Here is a 16,100-nt window from a genome sequence, read left to right as displayed (position 1 = left end):
AGGAATATGAACGTTCTGAGCAAGAGTATCATTCACCTACAGCAATAAACAGAATTATCTAACCGATAGTCAGAAAGAGTTTTTGAAAGGCAAACTGCCGTAATACAACTGTTACATTTTCATTCAATATTGCTCTTAAAAAATCCTAGATATTTTAGGGCACCTGGGTGGCTCAGTTGTTAAGCATCTGACTTCAGCTTAGGTCATGACCTCACAGCTTACGAGTTCGAGTCTCATACTGGGTGAGCTCGAGCCCTGCTTCAGGAGAGCTAGTGCTCTGCCGATTCGGGTAAGCACAAGCCCTGTTTCAGGTAAAACATGAACCCTGGATGAGCTCCACCTCTCTCTTTCTCTCTCTCTCTCTCCCTCTCTTTCTGCCTCTTGCTTACCTGTGCCCTCTCTCTCTCTCTCTCTCTCTCAAAAAAAAAAAAAAATCTTAGAGATTTTAAACATTGAAGAACAAAGCAAGCACTTTTGGAAACTGGATTTACTGTATGTGTGTATGTGTATATTATTGTTATTAATTAAAAAAGAATCTATAAAGTTTAGGCTTGTACCTCAGCAACACATTTAGGACACCTCCAGTCTCCTTTGGGCACATCAGGTAGTGGGGGAATTAAACAAAATGTATGATAGCTGTCATCACATCCATCACACAAAAGCAATTTATCTTCATTATTTCCCCGACCACAAAACATACAAACATAGAGATCAACCTGTTAGAAAACAAACAAAATAAAAGTCTATTTTCTACAATAAGTAATACTGAATTTTTACCAGGAATTCCTTAATTGAAACAAAATAATGTATACTAAAAAGTACACATAACTTAAATCCTGAATATTTTTTAAATGACTGTATTTAAACAGGTTTTCATAAAATCTCCTCAATTTCCTCAGCACTTCTACTTAATAAAAGCATATCAAGGTATCAGAATAAAGAAAGACTTTCTAGACCACTTGAAAGTCAATTTCTATAAATAAAATACACCATGTCATCCTTCCTATACACAAACACTCTTTGTAGAGAATGAATACTGAGCACTGTCCACAATACAGCTCAAGAATTTAGATTCTTATTCTCTCATTCACAAGGTATACGTGAGTATAACTTAGGGGAAGAGTCAATGTAAATGGACAAAGCAAGGTTAACATTACATAAACGAAAGCTGCAACTTTAAATTTACCATCTAGTCTTCTAACCAAATGAACTAACCAAATGGCATACTAATACATAACGAGATAAAAAAGTGCAAAACTAAAAATAAATCCTTTCCCTCCTGACACATCTCAGAACACTTACAAAGTTAACAGAGAGAGTTCCTTTCCGTTGTCTCATTTGCATGTTAAATGCGTCTGACCTGTTGGTAACTTTTCGTCTTCGGGAGACCTCATCTTGAAATAAAAATAGTTATATAATAATAGTAAAAACTAATGTTGAGAGCTTACTCTGGACCAGACACTACTTAAAATTATTTAAATTAAAACTCACAACACTATGAGGTAGATATGCTACTATCCCCATTGAAGATAAAGAATCTAAAGTATAGAGAAGTAACTTGCCCAAAATCATAAAGCCAGTCAGAGGCAGATTTGGGAATCCATTCCAGGCAATCAAGCTCTAGAGAGCTTAACTACTAATTCTATACTGCCTGTATGTAGTACTTATCAGGGACTAACTTGAGACTAGTTTTCAGATCACTGCCAGCCAATGCATTAAGTACAAGAATGAAAAAGACAATTAAGTGCTTAATTCTTAAAAGGGTGATAATAAATATCATAATGTATTTGGTAAGTTCTATCACACTGAATGTTTTTAGAGTGATGGGACAATATCATCTGATCCTCCAGAGTTCTCGTCCACAATCTGAATTGTGATTTATATCATGAAATGGATAATAACTAATGTGACTTGTGATGATAGCACTTCATTAAATTCATATATACTAAAAACAAATCCAACACAACCTTTGTTAAACTGAGTTTTCAAACTGACATGTACATAGAACAGCAAAACTTGACCTTTACATTAGAAATTTTACTCACAAGAAGTTTCAAACATACTAAGCTGAGAGTAACTAGGCTTTCTTCACAGTTTTTTTTAAATGAAGTGTCATAATGTATCAAGATAATTATGGAAAAACAACAAAATTGGAATTAGAATGTAAGTCATGAACTCCCCGCAGTACATGTCAATAGTAAAGGTCACGGAACCCTGTCTCTGAATTTAAAAGCTTTAGATCACCAAGTAAGAACTATTTATTTCACCACTCTCTCATAAACTAAAGCATTCAGAAACTATAAATTTCTGTCACATATCAGACATAAAAATGAAAATTTATCTCTTTCAAATATAAAAATTCAATAAAATATGGTTCCTCAAGCCTTAAATTCAAGATTATCTACCATAAAGGGTGATCTAAAACCATACTGCAAGTTTACACTCAAGAAAATCCCAAGGCAGACCGCAATTCAAATATTATTTTTATTACCTTATTTCTTTTCATGACCAAATAACAGATTTTACCTTCTTTATCTTTTGCTCCCATTGTTAGGCCCACAACCTTAGGGCCAGCCCCAAAAATTCGAAGTTTCTTCAGTTCCGTGTTTCTATTCACCTCTCCAGATTCTGACTAAAACAATAAACAAAACTCGTATTATCTAATTATTCTGATTCATATATTTATTTTCCTAAACAAGAAAAATTTCAAGATCCTCTTCAAAATGAGAAAAAAATTAACTGATTTCTTCTCTCTAAATCCACTCACTGCCTCATTACAACAGTTGAACAGTCATCCAAGCACTATGCAACACCCAGCTTCCTTTCAACAAAAGAAAACCTATCTCTAAGAAAAGCACAGTTGTCAATTAAGTTCTGTCCAGAGACAAATAATACTGGTAATAACCAATATAATACTGGTAATAACTCAACAGAGATCCTCACTTCTAACTTGCTAATGGACATCCTTCTTTGAACAGAAGGCAGTATGCCTAGTCCATGAGATGAATGATTATCCTAAGCCAGTCATGCCATTTCTCATTATTAGTGATGACCTAGCCAGAGGTAGAAATGTTACCCTGGTCTAGCCAATGAGACACAAAGAATGTCTACTGGAAGTCTCTTGGGAAGATGTTCATCTTCTAATGAGAAAAACCTTCTCGAAGAGTAAGCCTTTTGTCCCAACTTCCTTCCATACTGCTAGGAGATTCACCTGGTGAAAGTATGGTGCTGGACTATGCAGCAACCACAATGCAATTAGGAAGAAATATATTACCCACACACTGAAAAAAGCAAGGCAGAAAGATGGAAAGAGCCTGGCCCTTCATGGCAATGTGCAGTTGCTGCATCAATCCTAGAACTACCTATACCTGTAAATCTTATGTGAAAAACGTGTCCTTATGTGAAAACTGTGTTGTTAATGTTTAAACTGATGTCATTTGGCATTCTAGTACTTGAAGACGAGAGCATCCTGGTAGACACAAGTGTTACATCATGAATTCAGATGGCCCATACGCTCTGAATGTACACTAAATAAATAACCAAAATTTACTAAAAATATAGTCAGTAAGAATAAAAATAAACCAGGACAAAATACAGACTACCTTATGATCATATAAGAACCAAACTACCTACGATCATATAAGAGCCAAACCAACCAAAATGGCATTTTAATACACATAAACTTTGATTTGATTATACTAATTTAAGTATAATGGAGAAATTGGCTCAAACTTAATGTCACTAATAATGAGACATATTGGCATTATGGGCTTCATTCTAAAGTATAAATATGCTAAGGATTTGATAACCCTTCACAAACTGTTTTCTATTTTTTTCTTGTAAATTATGCTTTAATTTCTGCAATCAGATATGATGCAGTGAGATACAAGTATAAACTTTCATTGTACCTCCAGAAAATAAAAAGCACATTTATACAGATACAGCCCAACAGCTTATTCCCTTAAAAAAAAAGTTTTGAATGTAATTAAAGGTAATTTATCTTCAGTGTAAAACCTTGAATGTATAAACGAGCTTTCAAAAAGCTCACTAATGAGGCTGCAGATGAAAAACAACTCTAGCAGAGAAAAGCAAGTGATGTGATAGAAGAAGGGGGAGTGGGATATCTTTCATAACTTGTTTCTTGTTTAAGAGACTGATGGAAGGCTTGTCAAAGACACTGAGCTAGAAAATAACAAATGAAAAATGGATTTAGAAAAGGTAATAATGTTTGAGGTGTACTGAATTCAGCATACCTGCCGTGGCCACCAAGAAGTACACGTGTATACGTATATTCTACACACACACACATCCCAGGTAAACAGAAAAGAAACATGGTGACAAGACATATTTAGGAGAGTTAGGCGCCTGGGTGGCTCAATCAGTTAAGCTTCTGACTTCGGCTCAGGTCATGATCTCGTGGTTGATGGGTTCAAGCCCCACTCTGGGCTCAGTGCTAACAGCTCAGAGCCTGGAGCCTGCTTCAGATTCTCCATCTCCCTCTCTCTCTGTCCTTCCCCTTCTTGCGTTCTGTCTCTCTCTCCCTCTCAAAAATAAATAACCATGGTGTCAAAACATATTTAGGAGTCTTGGGGCGCCTGGATGTCTCAGTCAGTTAAGCATCCAACTCTTGATTTCAGCTCAGGTAGAGATTTCACAGTTCATGCGTTCAAGCCCCACAGCAGGCTCTGTGCTGACAATGTGGAGCCTGCTTGGGATTGTCTCTCTCTCTCTCTCTCCCTATCTGCCCTTTCCCCGCTCACTCTCTCTCTCAAAATAAACTTAAGAAAAAATTTTAAAAAATAAAATGAAATAGAATAAAATAAAATTAAATAAATATTGAGAATTTAAAATACAACAGGGCACCTGGGTGACTCAGTCAGTGAAGTGTCCAACTTCAGCTCAGGTCATGATCTCAAGGTTCATGAGTTCAAGCCCCACGTTGAGCTCTGTGCTAACAGCTCAGAGCCTGGAGCCTGCATCAGATTCTGTGTCTGCCTCTCTCTCTCTCTCTCTACCCCTCCCCCATTCATACTCTGTCTCTCTCTCTCTCTCTCTCTCTCTCTCTGTCTCTCTTTCTCTCTGTGAAAAATAAACATTTAAAAAAATTATTTAAAAAACATTAAAAAAAGAATTTAAGATATAAAACAGATGAACATAAGGGAAGGGAAGCAAAAATAATATAAAAACAGGAAGGGGAACAAAACATAAGAAACCCTTAAAGAGAGAGAACAAACTCAGGGTTGCTGGAGGGGTTGTGGGTGGGGGCATGGGCTAAATGGGTAAGGGGCATTAAGGAGGACACTTGTTGGGATAAGCACTAGGTGTTATATGTAGGGGGTGAATCACCAGACTCTACTCCTGAAATCATTATTGCACTATACGCTAACTTGGATGTAAAGTTAAAAATAAATAAATAATAGGGGCACCTGGGTGGCTCAGTCGGTTAAGTATCCGACTTTGGCTCAGGTCATGATCTCGCGGTCTGTGAGTTCGAACCCCGCACCAGGCTCTGTGCTGACAGCTCAGAGCCTGAGGCCTGCTTCAGATTCTATGTCTCCCTCTTTCTCTGTCCCTGACTCGCTTGTGCTCTTTCTCTCTCTCTCTCTCTCTCTCAAAAAAAAGTAAACATTGGGGCGCCTGGGTGGCTCAGTCGGTTAAGCATCCGACTTCGGCTCAGGTCATGATCTCGCGGTCCATGGGTTCAAGCCCCGCGTCGGGCTCTGTACTGACAGCTCAGAGCCTGGAGCCTGTTTCAGATTCTGTGTCTCCCTCTTTCTCTGACCCTCCCGTGTTCATGCTCTCTGTCTCAAAAATAAATAAATGTTAAAAAAATTTTTTTTAAAAGTAAACATTAAAAAATAAATAAATAATGAAGTACATAAATTAACATTAAAAAAAATTTTTTTAAAGACATGTTTAGGATTCTTGAGTGTATAGGTAGTAACTGAAATCACAGGGTAGATACACAACTAGGGAGAGTAAAGATAGGAAACGACTAAAAACACCAAGTAAAAGGCAATGAGAAAAGAGAACAAAGATGACTAAGGAAAGGTCAGAGAGTGAAGACAATAACCAGGAAAGAGGCATCATGAAAGCCAAAGAAAAATCAAGATAACTGAATTTCAAGGAGAGGAGTCAACAACCATATTAAATGTATATGTGACCAGAGATGAAGTAAGATAAGAAATTTAAAAAAAAATGTACTCAGCTTCCGACAATTATTAACTCAGTGGTAACTTAGGTAGTGCAGTTTCAATAAAATGATTTTACTCAATGTCAGATTACAGAGTATGAAAGCTAAGCAAAGAGGCGCCTGGGTGGCTCAGTCGGCTGAATGCTGAATGTCTAACTTTGGCTCAGGTCATGATCTCGCAGTCTGAGTTCCAGCCCCTCACTGGGCTCTGTGCTGACAGCTCAGAGCCTGGAACCTGCGTTGCATTCTGTGTCTCCTCTTTCTCTGCACCCCCCCCAACCCACTTATGCTCCTTCTCTCTCAAAAATAAAAAAATAAAAAAGTAAAAAAGCTACGCAGATACTGAGGAAACAAGACAACACAGACTATTTTTCAAGAAACTTCATTTAGAGGGGCACATGGGTGGCTGTCAGTTGGGCATCCGACTTCAGCTCAGGTCATAATCTTGCGGTTTATGAATTTAAGCCCCATGTCGGGCTCTGTGCTGACATCTCAGAGCCTGGAGCCTGCTTCAGATTCTCTCCCTCTCTCTCTCTGCCCCTCCCCTACATGCGCTCTGTCTCTCAGAAATAAATATTAAAAAAAATTTTTTTTAATATAAAAAAAATGAAGTTCATTTAGAGAGGCAAGGAGTAAGGCACTATCTAGGAAGAGAGTTTTTGTTTTAAGATGATACATAAACATGTTTACACTGGGGGTAAAAGAAGATCCAAGCAGACAGAGAAGGTAGGAGAGAAAGATTTCACCTGGTAATATTGAAATCACTAAAGAAGCCAGAAAGGATGGATGTGGAAGGATTATCCTTAGAAACAAAGGTACCCTTTGCCCACTGAGATTGGCAGAAATTAAGAATGAATACTAACAATTCTGTGTATGGGGCAAGAAGTTGAAGGAGTTCTACCAGAAAGCCTTTATTTTCTTTCTGAAACTGAAGACTAGGAATGAGGCAGACTTGGCAATACAGTAATTAGGGATAAATTGAGAGTTGAAGAAATTCTTTTCTTTTTTAATGTTTATTTATTTTAAGGAAAAAAAAAAAAAAAAGAGAGAGGGAGCACACATACCACCCAAGACAGGGAGGGACAGAAAGAGAATCCCATGCAGGCTCTGCACTCTCAGCTCATATCTCACCAAGTGTGAGATCCTGAGCCAAAATCAAGAGTTAGATGCTTAACTGACTGAGCCACCCAGGCGCCCAAGAGTTATAGAAAAAATTTTTTTAATGTTTGTTTATTTTTAAGAGAGACAGAGACAGAGTGTGAGTGGGGTGGGGCAGAAAGGGAGACACAGAATCTGAAGCAGGCTCCAGGCTCTGAGCTGTCAGCACAGAGCCTGACACAGAGCTCGAACTCACAAGCTGTGAGATCATGACCTGAGCCAAAGTCGGACACTTAACCAACTTAGCCACAAAGGCACCCCAAGAAATTCTTAACTGAAAATCCTAAGGACACCTGGCTGGCTCAGTCAGAAGAGAATGTGATTCTTGATCTCGGTTGTTGAGTTCAAGCCCCACAGTGGGTGTAGAGATTAAATAAATACATACACATACACACACACACACACACACACGAACGAACGAATGAATGAATGAACGAATGAATGAATGAATAAAATGAATGAGGGAATGAATGAATAGATCTTTGGAGAAAAAAAATTCTAAAATAGTTCTACTTTCTACCTGATATCAACCAATCTGACTACAGTGACAATTATTACAATAGGTAAAACATTCTATGTTGTCCTTTTCTTATAATATGTACAGGCAACCAGCAGCAGGACTTTTTCTGGTTTCAGAAGGAACATCAAAAAATTTCATCACAAGCTGGCCAATGATTAGATGCACAGGGCCACTTGGGGCAACTCTTCAAAAGTGAATCATCATGTCAGAGACTAGTCTTCAACTGTTTGTCTTAAAATAGAATCATCACTATATATCCAAAGATGATCAGAACTTCTGAGATCAACCACAGTAATAAAAATCTAAGCCAGAGTTTACCAATTTATAATGGTTTATAATTAGGAATTTCTACTGAAATGGGCGCCTGGGTGACTCAGGCAGTTAAGCATCCAACTCTTGATTTCAGCTCAGTTCATGATCATACAATCTGAGTCCTGTGTCAGGCTCTGCCCTGACAGTGCAAAGCCTGCTTGGGATTCTCCCTCCCTGCTCTCTGCTCCTCCCCTACTTGTTCTGTCTCAAAATAAATAAACATTAAATAAAAATTTTTAAAGAAAGAATTCCTACTATGATAAATGTAAGTTATAAATACTATGTAATTATAATATATAACTAAATTATGAATTACTGATTTATATTATATATTGATAACTCACTAATTAATGAATATGTTATAACTTATAATTCACTTTCCATTGAATTTCTATTAAATTCACACTCCTCATTCAAGACACTTACTTTCTGTTATCAAAGTACTTAAGAAGCTAAATTATTATTAAGGAGATTATTTAAGGAGCATAAATAAATTCAGGGGCGCCTGGGTGCCTCAGTCAGTTAAGTGTCCAATTTTGGCTTGGGTCATGATCTCACAGTTCATGAGTTCAAGCCCCACATTGGGCCATTGGGCTCTGTGCTGACAGCTCGGAGCCTAGAGCCTGGTTCAGATTCTGGGTCTCCCTCTCTCTCTATCCCTCCCCAACTCGTTCTCTCTCTCTCTCTCTCAAAAATAAATAAACATAAAAAAAAAAAAAAAAAGAGGGGCGCCTGGGTGTCTGACTTCAGTTAAGTGTCTGACTTCAGCTCAGGTCATGATCTCGCAGTTTGTGAGCTCGAGCCCCACGTCAGGCTCTGTGCTGACAGCTCAGAGCCTGGAGCCTGCTTCCGATTCTCTGTCTCCTCATCTCTCTGCCTCTCCCATGTTCATCCTCTGTCTTTCTCTGTCTCTCAATAATAAACATTAAAGGGGCGCCTAGGTGGCTCAGTCGGTTAAGCATCCGACTTCGGCTCAGGTCACGATCTCACGGTCCGTGAGTTCGAGCCCCGCGTCGGGCTCTGTGCTGACTGCTCAGAGCCTGGAGCCTGTTTCACATTCTGTGTCTCCCTCTCTCTCTGACCCTCCCCCGTTCATGCTCTGTCTCTGTCTCAAAAATAAATTAACCTTAAAAAAAAAAATTTAAAAAAAATAATAAACATTAAAAAAAATTTTAATAAATAAAATAATATAAAATAAAGAACATGAATTCAGAGCAAAGAAAGCTGCCATGGCATGAAAGACAGATATCCCCTGAGCTCTAGAAAAGCAAGATGAAATATCACTACCTTCCTTTCTACTAACAGAACTCCTCACAACCCTAGATCCAATAAGTCTTATTAATAATGAATAGATCAAGTCCCTTCTCTGATTCCCACTTTCTTTTGTTTTTTTAGTGTTGATTTATTGACTGAGAGAGAGAGTGCGCATGAGCAGGGTAGGAGCAGAGAGAGGAGAAAGAGAATCTGCTGCTTGATTCCACAAACTGTGAGATCATGACATGAGTGGAAATTCAAGAGTCAGATGCTTAGCCTACTGAGCAACCCAGCCCACCCAGCCACCCCCCCCCTCCATTCCTACTTTCAGTGGGAACCATTTCCATTCTTATAACACAATGTTTCTTTAGATATATTAAAATCAATGATTAGGATCAAGTTAAGCTGCTCTTCTGATCCAACCACAGGTTAAATGAAACATATCTAAGAGTTATAAGGGCATCTCACTGTCAACCTACAGACCTGTCTTTACCAGCAACTTTAAAAAATGTAACTTTGAGGGCCACAAATGGGAGTGGGAAAAGGAGGACAAGGAAACACAAAAAGGAAATTAAGGCATTTTTTTTTCTGAAAAAAAATATTTTAGGCTACAGGAACACTCTAGAAGTTACAATGGAATGGTTCAGACACAAGCTCATACTCTAGCTTTTAAAGGAATGAGTGAAAAATAAAACCATCCTCTCCTACTCCTCTCACTTCTAACCATGAAAATATAATATACTACAGATCATCAGCATGTCTATAACGCTGGCCCTACAATACCCAGTCACCCTCTGATTTGTCATCCCTCTCAAAAACTGTTCAAAATTAACAAAAAGCTTGCTAAATCAAATCAAACTGAATTTTATCATTTCTTCCCTTTTTATTGTAAAAGTAAATGAAAAATAGGTCTCTTCAAGTTCTAAAGAACAACAGTGTGTGACTGCCTCCAATAACCACATAACTGTTCTGCAGTCAATGCACTTAAAACGCATGTTAAAAATGATCCATGGAAGCTGATACCTGAGACTTGACACGTCTTGTTCTTTTCGGCAGAATGTTCACTCTTGTGCCTGGCTCTGGGGAAGTTTGGACATCAGTGCCAAGAACCTCAGGCTCTACTTTTTCCTTTAGATCTAAATTAGGCATTTGTACACCCTAAAGAATCAGAGCACACAAAGAGAGCAGATTCATTGATAAGAAGTCAGATTTGAGAATCAGGAGAAAAATAATAAATTTCCAATAAATCCTCAAAATTACATGAAAGCAGGTGATAGTTCTACCCACCAATCGATCTACAGATTCAAGACAATCCCTATCAAAATCCTAGCAGGCTTTTGTTGTAGAAATTGAGAAGTCAGTCCTAAAATTTATGTGGAAATGCAAATTGTTTGGAAATTCTGAAAAAAGTAGAACCAAGTTGGAAGACTTATACTACTGGATATCAAAACTTACTATAAAGCTATAGTACTCAAGACAGCACAGTATTAGTATCAGGGTAAATATATGGATCAAAGAACAAAATGGAGACCAGAAATAAACCTACATTTATAGTCAACTGATTTTCAACAAAGGTGTCAAGATAAATGGGAAAATTTAAAATGATACTGGTACAACTGGATATTCCTAACAACCCCCCACAAACGAACTTACACTTTTACCTCATACTACACACACACACACACACACACACACACACACACACACACCCTGAAAATGGATCTCATACCTAAATATAGAAGTTAAAACTATAAAACTTCTAGATGAAAACAAAAAGTAGTTTTGGGGCCTTGGGTTAGGAAGATTTCTTAGGACAATAAAAGCACAATCCATAGAAGCAGGGAGGAGGGAAATCAATAAACTACTCTTCAAACAGACACCATTATAAAAATGAAAAGGCAAACCACAGACTAGCAGAATATATTTGTAAAATCATGTATCTGATAAATGACTTGTATCCAGATTATATAGCAAACTCTTAAAAGAAGTGTAAGATGACAAACAACCCAATAAAAAAAAGATCGGAACAGACACTTCATCAAGGAAGATATGCAAATGCTAATATGCACATGAAAAGATGCACACCATTGATCATTAAGGAAATGAAAATTAAAACCACAATGAGATACCACTACACACCCACTAGAATGGCTATAAGCAAAAAAACTGACAATATCAAGTGTTGGCAAAGACGAAGAAACTGGAGGCCTCTACATTACTGGTGGGAATGTAAAATGGTTCAGCCACTTTGAAAAACAGTTTGGCAGTTTCTTAAAAAGTTAAACATAAACTTACCATATAACCCAGCAATTCCACTCCTAGGTATCTACCCAAGAGAAATGAAAACATATGTCCACACAAAGACTTATACATGGAATATTCATAGCATTTATTCATAATAGCCATAAACTGGAAACAATCTAACTGTCCACCAACTGGTAGATGGATAAACAAATATGGTATATCCATACAATGGAATATTGTCAGCCATAAAAAAGAATGAAGTACTAATACAGGCTAAAACATAGATGAACCTTCAACATTAGGCTAAGTGAAAGAAGCCAGACACAAAATTATATTGTATGATTCCATCTTTATGAAATTTCTACAAAGGCAAAAAACTACAGAGCCAGAAAGCAGATCAGCTGTTATCTGGGTTTGAGGGTAGGAATAGGAACCAACTACAATTAAACACAAAGGAACTTTCTGGGCTGATGGAAATATTCTAAAACTGAATTGTGGTGATTACTGCATAAATATGTAATTTATTAAATTTATTCAGTATCTACAATGACTGAATTCTATGGTATGCAAATTATACCTTGATAAAGCTGTTAAAAAAAAATACATGAAACCAAGAGAAATTTTTCAAAAAGCTTAAGTCATGAGGATTTATTTTAAATAAATAAGAAAATAGCCTTCATTCCCATTAGCCTTTATCTTGTAAACCACCAAAAACAGCCACAATTTTTAAACTACACCTTGCTATCCCAAATTTTGGTACCAGGAGAAATTTAACTTCCTATACTTAGTAAACTGCTAACTTGTTATGGTGAACACAGTCTAACATTCAAATTTGGCCCACTGGATTTATCCACTCCTAAAAAAAAAAAAAATGATGCATCTCACCATAAGGCTGACACCAGATTGGAAAAGCTCATATGGGTAGAGAATTCTTTCATAGTGTGACTTCAAAAGAGACCCAGTTCCTTTTCCTGGCAGATATCCCAAGCGACTACCCACTTTAGACCATTTCTTCTCCTTGGTGACCATTTCAAAACCTCCTTTGCTGGCAACAATCTGAAAACGAAGTAAACATTATTTAAGAAAAAAACACAGATTCATGTATTCTGACTCTATATCTGTCTGCTAAATACAAAAATTATTCTGAGCTTACATTTCTAATTTCCTTTCCACAAATACCCATAAAATTGTAACTTGTCAACACTTAAAGTATGAAATAAAGACAATGATTTTTTGAAGTTTTAATGTTGTGTCTATTTTCCATGAACTAGGCACTCAAAAACATTTAATGATTTACACTTTGTACGTTACATACCTTGAGAAAACTAAACAGGTTTATGTACTCAATATCCATAAGGAACTCAATATAAAATATGAATTAAAAACAGACCAAAAATGAACGTAAGAATAAATGTTAAGTTAAAGGGCGCCTGGGTGGCTCAGTTGGTTAAGTGTCTGACTTCAGCTCACGTCATGATCTCACGGTTCATGGGTTCGAGCCCCACCTCAGAATCTGTGCTGACAGTTCAGAGCTTGGAGCCTGATTCGGTTGTGTGTGTCTCTCTCTCTCTGACCCTCCCCTGCTTGCGCTCTGTCTCTCCCTCTCTCTCTCCTCTCTAAAAACAAAATTTTTATAAAGAATAAATTAAGGGGCGCCTGGGTGGTTCAGTCAGTTAGGCCACTGACTTTGGCTCAGGTCATGATCTCGCACTCCGTGAGTTCAAGCCCCACATCAGGCTCTGTGCTGACAGCCTGCTTCGGATTCTGTGTCTCCTTCTCTCTCTTCCCCTCTGCCTCTTATGCTCTCTCTCTGTCTCTCAAAAGTAAATAAATATTAAAAAAAAAAAAAAAAAAGAATAAATTATGTTAGGGGCGCCTGGGTGGCTCAGACAGTTGAGCATCTGACTTTGGCTCAGGTCATGATCTTGCGGTCTGTGAGTTTGAGCCCCGCGTCGGGCTCTGTGTTGACAGCTTGGAGCCTGGAGCCTGCTTCAGATTCTGTGTCTCCCTCTCACTCTGCCTCTCCCCTGCTCATACTCTGTGTCTCTCAAAAATAAATAAATGTTAAGGAAAAAAAGGATAAATTAAGTTATAAATTAAGTTATATAGGACACAAAATGAACATAAATCGTGAATTAGAAAATGTACTAAATACCTTACAGAATTTAACAAAAACGTCACGCAAACAGGGGCACCTGAATGGCTTAGTCAGTTGAGCATCCAACTCTTGATTTTGGCTCAGGTCATGATCTCAAAGTCATGAGATCAAGCCCCACGTGGGACATGGAGCCTGTTTGGGATTCTCCCTCTCCTTCTGTCCCTCCTACCCCAAAAGAGAGGAAAGAAAGAAAGAGGAAACAAAAGAAAAATGTCAAGCAAACAATGGATTCAGAGGATATTTTGGAAAAGGCTATACTTTTTCAAAAGGAGAAGTTTTACATGGAAGTTTATGAAGGAATGATGGAGAAAAATCAGATTACAGTAGCAGACTTACTAACGAACATACCATAGAATGTATTAATGTAGGAAAAGATGAGATAAACTGGCCAATGTGGCTGAATGCTCCCATCAAATGAGGCACCAAATAGGGGCACTGGGGTGGCTCAGTCAGTTGAGCATCCAACTTCAGCTCAGGTCATGATCTTGTGGCTCGTGAGTTGGAGCCCCACATCAGGCTCGCTGCTGTCAGCACAGAGCCCACTTCAGACCGTTGTCCAACCTCTCTCTGTGCCCCTCCCCTCTTCACACTCTCTCTCTCAAAAATGAATAAACATTTTTTCAAAAAGACACTATATAGAATACACATGTATCAAGGTTCCCTGTCTTCCAGAAGTTGATACTGTATGTCTCACAGTCTTCAGTTGACTAACAACAGAATAAAAAGGACTGTGACATAATCATTTAACTCAAAAAAAAAATTTTCCTCTTTGAGTATATACTACTGTATTTCTCTGTATCAAAAAAAAAGTTAAGAGAGGGGTGCCTGGCTGGCTCAGTCGGTGGAGCAGGAGACTCTTGATCTCAGGGCCATGAGTTTGAGCCCCACATTGACCACAGAGCTTACTTTAAAAAAAAAAAAAAAAAAAAAAAAGTTAAGAAACAAGTTAAACATAGAATTACCATATGATCCAACAATTGCACCCAAAAGAACTGAAAACAGGGATTTAAACAGATACCTGCAAACCAATGTTCACAGCAACATTATTCACAATAGTCAAAAGGTAGAAACAATCCAAAGGTCCATCAGGAGATGAATAAACCAAATGTGATATACATACAATGGAATATTATTCAGCCTTAAAAAGGAGTAAAATTAATACACGTGACATGATGAACCCTGAAAACATTATGCTAAGTAAAATAAGCCAAACACAAAAAAATGAATATTTTATGATTCCACTTATATGAAACACCTAGAATAAGCAAATTTATAGAGAGGGGAAGTAGAATAGAGGTCTGAAGGAAGAGTGGAAGTTCTGGAAACGAAGAACAGTGATGGTTGTATATTGTGAATGTACTTAATGCCACTGTACATTTAAAAAATGGTAACTTTTATGTTACACAGATTTTCCCACAACTTTTTGTAAAAGGCTAAGAACATGGACTCTGGAGCCAGATTTCCAAAGTTCAAATCCCAGCTCTACTACTTAATAATTGTATGACCTTGGGCAACTTATATAATGTGTCTTGGAGTATTCACTATTATTAAAATATTAACAATTTAACAGCACCCACACTTTATTATGAGGCAGTTGTGAAGACAAACTAAATAAAACATGAAAAACCAGGACAAAATAAGCACTGTATCAATGTGAGCAGTATTATAATATCTACGTGTGTGGGCAGGAAGTATGCGTGCTATAAATAAGCAAATGTTTTCAGCGCTTGTGCTCTACAACGCTATTATAGACAAAGATGAACTTATACCAAAGCAAAATTTCCCTCTACAGAAGTATGTGAAAGCTTGGTAGGAAACACATAAGCTCACATGCACAAGAGCTGAACACATCTCTAATTCTTTAGCTGTTTTTATCACACCCTCAGAGAAGCCCCCTCTGAGGCTAACCAGGGGAAAATTATAAAGAGAAGAAAGTTTATTTTTCCAATTTTGTAGTGTAGAGGAAGACACAATGAAGGTGTTTTAGAAGGCTGTCTGGAAGTAAGCAGATGAAGTAGAATGCCTTTCATTCATATTTTCCAGTGCTTCTATACTGTCAGCTACTGTTCTAGGTGCTTGAGACACATCTGTGAATAAAACAAAGATCTTTACCTTCGTGGTGCTTACATTTTAGGGTGAAAAACAGGCAATACACATAATATGTAAATTTGAAAGTAATAAATCCTGTGGAAGAAATTTTAAAAACCAGTTAAAAGGCCTCACATGTAGCAGAGTGAAGGTTAACTGAAGTATTAAACAGT

General features: G+C 37.6%; 1 protein-coding gene across 2 annotated transcripts in view; it reads right to left on the bottom strand.

Annotated features, from left to right (window-relative positions):
* The window catches only part of KDM5A (lysine demethylase 5A), a 97,585-nt gene that overhangs the window by 69,702 nt on the left and 11,783 nt on the right, over positions 1 to 16,100 (bottom strand). For both annotated transcript variants that reach the window (XM_015061466.3, XM_053225671.1), the window contains exons 4-8: positions 12,567 to 12,737; positions 10,461 to 10,595; positions 2,527 to 2,632; positions 1,303 to 1,394; positions 558 to 716 (exon numbers count right to left, since the gene is read on the bottom strand). In XM_015061466.3, the coding sequence (XP_014916952.2) occupies positions 558 to 716; positions 1,303 to 1,394; positions 2,527 to 2,632; positions 10,461 to 10,595; positions 12,567 to 12,737 (663 nt within the window). The remainder of the gene's footprint in view (positions 1 to 557; positions 717 to 1,302; positions 1,395 to 2,526; positions 2,633 to 10,460; positions 10,596 to 12,566; positions 12,738 to 16,100) is intronic.

The sequence above is a fragment of the Acinonyx jubatus genome, chromosome B4 (assembly GCF_027475565.1).
Source record: "Acinonyx jubatus isolate Ajub_Pintada_27869175 chromosome B4, VMU_Ajub_asm_v1.0, whole genome shotgun sequence".
In the NCBI taxonomy this organism is placed as follows: domain Eukaryota; kingdom Metazoa; phylum Chordata; class Mammalia; order Carnivora; family Felidae; genus Acinonyx; species Acinonyx jubatus.
Note: the sequence above shows the minus strand (reverse complement) of the source record. Positions and strands in the feature narration are given on the sequence as shown.